The 7,569-nt window shown below is 51.7% G+C and overlaps 1 protein-coding gene across 2 annotated transcripts in view; it reads right to left on the bottom strand.

Annotated features, from left to right (window-relative positions):
* TMEM181 (transmembrane protein 181) overlaps positions 1 to 7,569 on the bottom strand; it is a 22,911-nt gene that overhangs the window by 14,806 nt on the left and 536 nt on the right. The window contains exon 1 of one of the 2 annotated variants that reach the window (XM_008566832.1): positions 1,284 to 1,352. The exons of the other annotated variant lie outside the window; for it this stretch is intronic. Within the exon in view, the coding sequence (XP_008565054.1) occupies positions 1,284 to 1,327 (44 nt within the window). The 5' untranslated portion in view covers positions 1,328 to 1,352. Of the gene's footprint in view, positions 1 to 1,283; positions 1,353 to 7,569 lie in introns of those variants that run through there. 2 annotated transcript variants of the gene reach the window in all.

Genomic DNA, 7,569 nt, shown 5'->3' with positions numbered 1-7,569 from the left:
CCCCCCCCCCCCCCCCCGGAGCAGCAAGAGCTCCCCAAGTAGAGGCTGAAGGCACAGGTTATTGGAGGCTGAGAAAAAAAAAAGAATAAGAACAATTATATTTTAAATTAATTTTTAAAATGCATTATTGACCCCCTCAAAGCAGTTACTCAGCAGGTGAGAAGGAATGCTGAAAACAGAGGCATGAGAAAGGGCAGCCCGGGAGCCAATGCCCACAGCACATGCCCTGCCCGGGCACCTGCCAGTCTGCTTCTCAGACGGCTCACGAAAATCCACTGTTTCCCCTTCCTTAAAACTTCCATTTAAATCCAACTGACTAGAAGTTTTCCTGGTTTAGCCACCAAGTTGCCCAACTCAATGGAAAAAAGACAGAAAGCATTGTGTTGAGCCAACATAATCAGGGCACCCCCCACCCTGAGTGAGGCTTGCTGGATGGAGGGTGGGAGACACGCCCTAACCCTGCTACCTTAATTTTCCTGACAAGCAGCAAACTCCGCTCTGGGACACCTGCAGTCCAGAGACCCTCTCCAGGGCTATTCTGGCCCAGGGGACAGCACCAAGTCAGGATAACTCCACGTGATGATGCCTTCCTCTCCATGGTTCTCTCTGCACTCAGCTTCCCATCTAAAAGCTTTACCAAAAACCGAGAGACTTCTGACATTCCAGAAACATCACCCTATTTCAGATAAATCACAGGTCTAAAACTACTGCTCACAGTCAAAACAAACAATGGGATACATCCTGAGAAATGAGTCATTAGGCAATTGCATCATTGTGCGAACATTGCAGAGTGTGCTTACACAAGCCTAGATGGTACAGCCTACCACCCACCTACAACCTACGGGACAATGTTGATGACCGTTACAGCGACACGCGGCACATGGCTGTGCTTTGAGAAGCCAACATGAGGACAAGAGAAGCAGCAAGGCCTCCTTGGGGCCTTCCCCACAGTTCCCATCCAACCTTCCCACCACCCTGCCTGCATCCTGCATGAATGCCCACCTCCCTCAGTCACCGCAGGGCATTCTGACGGAGGTGCTGGTGATACCGAGCTCATAGAGGAGAAAGCTCAGACTGAGAAAGGTTTGGGAACTTGCTCTAGATCCCAAAGCTACTAACAGCAACATTCAGGTCAAGCAGCAGACTCCAGAGCTCAAAGTCTATAACGCTTCCCAACCTGGTCAAGCCCCACTCCAGACCTGCCACTTACATGTTCTCCTGATTTGAAATGCTCTCTTCTCCCTGCCAGACCATCTCAATCCCACATGGCATTTAGGGCTCACCTGTGTGTCCCACCTTCTCCATGAAGTGTCCCCTGCTGCTCCATCTCTCAGGGCTGCTCTCGTCTGTGAACCGTGGTCTGCACCACGTAGCTGAGCGCCTGCAGAAAGAGCACCGATCTACCTGCATGTACAGCAAGCATGGCACATGACGGGCCTCCAAACAACATCTACGCAACTCCACTGCTGTTAGTTGTTTCAGAAGCATTTATGTAGTTTCCTCAAGTTGGTGGTGAGAGGCTAGGGAGTGGGGAAAGAGCTCCCCAAGTCCTACGCACCCAGGCCAAGTCAAGCACACCAGCTGATGGAGTCTTCTGCCTTGCTAACCAGGGCAGGAAGATCCTCCAAACCCTGCCAGCTCTCCATGGTGCCTCTCCTGTTCCCGATGGGTCCGCGCATCAGTGCGCCTCTCCGGGACCACGCATCTTTTCACACTAACCATCTAGGACACATACTCTCAAATTCCAGCCTAGTTGCAGCCCCCAGGCCTTTCGAAGACCTTTCAAATGCGGTGAGACCATCCCCTAAAAGTCCCCTTGGACTCTCTGGGTCCCTTCTAAATTAATCTGACTTTCATGGGTGCTTTAAGATATCACACACATATTTCCTAGGGAAACTAAAAACTAAGCTAAAACCACCTTTACTGGAAAGCCTACCCCCAAACTGCAGGTATAATCTAAATGGCCACGAGCCCTGACTTCTCCATTATGCAGCTTCATAACCATTTCCCAATGGACTACTTGCAAGTAAGGTGACGTCTGTGGAGACATCCAATCCACACGAGAAAACCGCTGGGAAGCGACTGCGTAGGGCGCTCTGCAGTGAGTGTCGCTGTTATCCCCCTGGGTCACACTTGCATCACGCTGAGCTTTGCCTCGCTCCCCTCGTTCACTCTCCCTCCCTGATCTCGTCCTGTCTCTGGCTGGAGAGAGCACACAGGCGCCAACAGCTCCCTCACTTACGTCTCAGCCCAGCCTGTTCCTCTCAACTCCGGCTCCTACTGAATGGCCTACTTCACATCTCCACTTGGGTATCTCACAGGCACCTCACATGTGACGTGTCAACCCCTGACCTTCCTACTAATCTTCTCCTCTGCAGCCTTCCCCGTCTCAGGACACAACAACTCCAACCTTTTAGATGCTTAAGCCAAAAGCTGTGGATGCCACAAACAGCCCAGAACAGCAGACAGACAGAAAGCATCTAGGTCAGGGGGTCCTGGAGCCACTGGAGTAACACCAGCTGGGCCCCACCTCAACTTCTGGAGAGCCCGGATCAATCTCTTGTTATTTAAGCCCCTTTTCATGAGATATGCAATGAAAACCAAAAGCTTCCTACTGATACACATACCCAAAAAATAAACCAAAATTAAAAATGAAACTCAAAATACTGAGTCACACAGGCCCAGAAACCTATCTCAAATCACCTGGAACTATCCTTTCAGAACACAAGACCGTCACCAACCACCCCTGTCACCAGGCGCTGTCCTTCCCATGCCACTGACTCCTCTCTCCATCCCTGCCCCCAGCCCCATGCACCCATCCTGCCTCAGGTGAGGCCGTCCTCAACCACTCTGAGAGAAGTCAACTGTCTTCCTGCCTGCAGGACACAGTGCACAGGGCTGGTTCAGGATTTTATGGCAGGTGACAGACTGCTCATCCACATCCACACGCTCCCCCAACCCAACCGCCTCCCGCCTCCCAGCGCCCAGCACTTGTGCCTCCCAGCGCCCAGCACCTGTGCCCAGCAAGTGGCAGGCCTCGGTAGCCTTGGATTTCTTTCACTCCCGCTCACTCTTCCCTGGTTTTATTCTTTTTTCCTCTGTGTTCTACTATTTTCCCTGCTGTGATAAATTACCAAAGACTGAATTGCAAAATTTAACCTTTCTCCCCCAGTGCTGTCTTTTAATGTTGCCTGTGGCTCTGGCCTTTGCCCTTTGCTTCTGCAAACAGGCCAAAGCAGCTCCAAGCTGCGCCTGTCCAGGAAGCCTTGTCCCTGGCACCACGGTCCCCAAGGCCACACACACTTAGTCAGGATGTCCCCTCCTCCTCAGCCAGAGAGCTGCATCCCCATGAGACCCCTGAGCGCCTCAGCACACTCTGGCCACTGGGCACCCCCCTCCCGTGCAGTCCTTGGCTGGCAGGAGCCCGTGAAGCGGAGCAGCGGAGGAGGGGCGGGCGCTCCGTGCACCGGCCTCCCGGTGTGGGCCTGCCAGCGAGTGACCGCCACGTGGAGAGAGTTGGGGTGTGCAGGGAATGCCACTGGGCACCCCCCTCCCGTGCAGTCCTTGGCTGGCAGGAGCCCGTGAAGCGGAGCAGCGGAGGAGGGGCGGGCGCTCCGTGCACCGGCCTCCCGGTGTGGGCCTGCCAGCGAGTGACCGCCACGTGGAGAGAGTTGGGGTGTGCAGGGAATGAGACAGAACACCTTGAGTGGCTGTCATTAAGCAACGGGGGTAAAGAGATGGGAGGAGAAACCAAGCACCCACCATCGCTGCCTTTTACAGAAGCCCAAAGACAGCAGCACGCCCACCAGGGCTGCAAAAACATCACCCAGGACAGGAGGCCGAAGGTGTGCTAGAAAGACGGATTTTATCTCACTGAGTCACAAATACAGCAGGGAGGAAAGACTGAAAATATGTTAGTATTACAAATTTTGCTACTTGTTCAAAAAGATACCCAGATTTCCCACTGTTGAACTGAAAATTTAGGATCTGAGTGGTGGAAAGGGACTTTAAATCTCTCAGCCCATTCTCGTACTTTGTTAAGATTTTATTTTTTCACAATCCGTATAAAAATAATCTCTTCTCCTGTGGTCCGAAGCCCCGGCCTGGGGCCTGTCAGCCCGGCTGCCCACTTCCCAACCTCACGACTGTGGCCAAGCTCACTAACTCCCCAGGGCCTCAGCTTCCTCATCTGCAAAATGCAGATAAGCAGGACCCTTATCTCACAGGGCTGTCGGGAGGCACACGCGAAATAATAAACATAAAGTGCCCAGAACAGTGCAGTAAGAAAGTAGCAAGAACGCTATCACGTCAGTTATCAGAAGTAACAGTTGTGCTGTTTCTCCTCCCTGTACTTTTTATTCTTGAAAAAATTTCAGTCTTCATTCTAACAGTCTCTCTGAAGACCCCTGTGTAAAAAGTCTCCTCCCCTCTAGTTCAGCCACTGAAGAGGACGGCAGGAGCTGGCATTTCCTGAGCACCTACTTGATACAGGCTAGATATGTCCCTGTGGCACAGGTATCACCCTCCCATTTGACATATGGGAAAACAGAGGCTGGGGTGAGGGGGCATGCACCCGCTGAGGTCCCAGGCAGCAGGAGTGGAGGTGGGATTTGAACCCACAAATGCACCCCCAGCACGTGAAGGTCAGGGGTGGAAAGCAGGCCCACCACTCCCTCTCACTCATGCTCTGCCCCTCACCAAAAGCTTTCCTTTTTAAATAACCTACCATTTAGTGGGTTTTGAAAAGACACTTCTGAAAAGAACAAAATAAGAATTCTGAAATTTCAATCGGCCAAGTTGAATATATTACAAATAATTTCTTCAGCTACTCAGGAATTCAGTAAGCTTCAAAAAAGCCATTATGTGAACATTCAAGGCCCAACAACCTCAAAACACATTTTCATAAACAATGCTCTAAGCTCCTCCAGGAACCATGAATTCATGTGTGTCCTTTTCAGGCCACAAGCCCAGTGACTCACCCAGGAGCATGCTGATGAGGTCACTGAAAATCCTTCCCAGGCCAAATGGTCAAACACTGGTCACTGAGTGTGATCTCGGCACAGACAGTGTGCCGGCCCCAGGAGCAACACTCCAACCCACTCCGGGAAGTGCAGCCTAGAGGTCAAGATCCTGGGCCCTGCAGGCGACTGCCTGGGCTGGGAGACCTCTCCACCTGGCCAGCAGGGTGACGAGGCCCTCTACCTCTCACAACCTCCAGTTCCTGAACTGCAAAATTCAGGAAACTGAGGGACCACATCACCTGTGGTTGCTGTGATAATTAAATGTGATATTACATGGAAGCCCTTGCTAAGCGCTCATTAATTGCCAGCCGTTGCTGAGAGGGAGCCGAGCACAGAGGTCAAGGGTGTGGGCTCTGGAGCCAGACTGCCCAGGCTTCAGTGTCAGCTCTGTGACTTACTAGCTGAGACCTTGAGAATCTCACTGGACTTCTCCACACCTCAGTTTTCTTTTTTCTTTTTTTTTTTCCTGACCGGTAAGGGGATTGCAACCCTTGGCATGGTGTGGTCTGCACCATGCTCCGCCAGTGAGCACACCAGCCATCCCTATATAGGATCCAAACCCGCGGCCTCGGCGCTCCCAGAACTGCACTCTCCTGAGTGAGCCACGGGGCCAGCCCCCACACCTCAGTTTTCTAATCTGTAAAACGGGGAGGATAAGAGAAACTTCCTCAAGGAAGAGTGGATGTAAGGAGTCCATGAAATGATGGATGTAAAGTGCTTACAACAGTATCTGGTGCACAGTAAACACTAAAGAACTTACCTTTTATTATTTCTAGAGATCATTTTGGTCCATGAAAAGAAGTTATTGTAAGAGACACAATCCTAAACAAACATGGTTGCAGAAATAGGAGACTGACCCAAGCCTGGTGTCCCCTCAAGAGCTGGAAGACTCGGCAGGCCTGGACCCTGAAACAATAGCTGGGCCCCACAGTGCTTAACTGGTCTGTGCCGCACTTCACTGCCAGCAGGAGAGGAGCCTAGTTAATACACCTCTACACTGCGCAGGATGAAAGAGGCATGTAAAATACACTCTTCTAAAAATGGTTTGCTGTGCCAAGCAAGACACACACAAAAGGACAACCTTATTTAAATTTGCAGAGAAATGCTACAGAAAGAGCAAAGCAACAAATGAACTTGAGAAAGCCTCAAGTAGGCATAGCCCTGCAGCTCAAATAGGACATCATATGAGCCCTGCACCATCCTCGAACGCCTGGCATCCCTCCCGTTGCTGGCATCATCAGAGGAGGGAAGGTTGCAAGAGACCTCAGGTTAAGCTTTAAGAGCTGGGAACTGTTCTCCTGACTGGTTTTGATGGCAATCTCTCCTGCTTTTTTAAAAAGAGGAGGCTGGGCTGAACGTGAGTGAGGTCACGAGGGCCAGGATTTGCAGTGGGACCGTCCCCTATCCTGAGCAGTGCACCAGGCAGCCCCTGCCCTTCAGGCAGCTCAACTCTCTGACCCCCACCCCCACCCTCGGCTTCTCTTACTGCTCCTGTCCCTTCTTGCCTCTGGTCTGGGCTCAGGCACGCCAGCCAATGAGAGCACTCGGACCCTACCAGGCACCCAAGTCCAGGACATGTTTCAGATTTTCAGGCTAGATTTTTAGCAGGATTTTATTTGCTGCCAAAGATGTTTTTTCAGTTTTCAGGTCAAAGCCGTTCTGAATGGTGGACGATGGTGGCTGTCTGACCACCAGATATCCACATCCCGCCACCCATCCCCTTGTTCAACAGAGCCTGAGCCACTGCACTGTGGGAGACGGTTCAATCTCCACTAAGTCCTTCATTCAATCTGTGCTTAGCAGGTCCTCCTCGGGACCTTTACTTAGTTAATAGCTTCCGTTTGGTCTAGCTCCCTGTCCTTTACATAGCACAGACCTCTGGCAAGATTCCCGTCCTGGCCAAGGCCCACAGAACCTCACACTCTGTTTCCTACTGAAAGGGCTAACAACACCAGGCTCGCCCAGGCTGCTGTGTGGTGCAAGGTGAGGTATGTGAGAGGACCTCCTAAAACATGCACAGTCACTGTGCTATAGGGCACAGCTCCGAAGGCACCGCTCCCCTGGCATTCCAAGAGATGCTATTCACGCAGACCACACGTGAATGCTGCCTCCTGGAGTTGTGCAGAGGCTGTACTGCTAACCCACCTCCACCTGGCTTTAATTAAAACAAAGGTCTTTAAAACATCCACCTGGGTCTGACATTTTATGCCAGTCCAGTTTCCCACAATGTGCTAAAGTGACCAGCCAAAGCCAGAAACTTGGGAGGAAGCAGGAGGAAGCAAATCTCCAGCGCAGGCGCGTGCAATGTGGCAACACCCCTGGATGTTACGAAGGTAGTTCGAAAAATTTGTGGAAAATCAGAATTAAAACATGACACAAATCCGTCCTTGAACTTTTTGAAGTACCCAGGTAATTCTGACCATGTCCACACTCAGAGAAATCAGCAGAGGTCCAGAGCTGAACCTTCCCGTCTCTAAAACCCCAAATAAGCCCAGTCACGCACAAGGTCCCACCTGAGTCTGCCCGGGGGGTGGGGGGCTGCCGGGGG

The sequence above is a fragment of the Galeopterus variegatus genome, unplaced genomic scaffold (assembly GCF_000696425.1).
Source record: "Galeopterus variegatus unplaced genomic scaffold, G_variegatus-3.0.2 Scaffold271, whole genome shotgun sequence".
NCBI lineage: Eukaryota > Metazoa > Chordata > Mammalia > Dermoptera > Cynocephalidae > Galeopterus > Galeopterus variegatus.
This window is presented reverse-complemented; position numbering and strand designations above follow the sequence as displayed.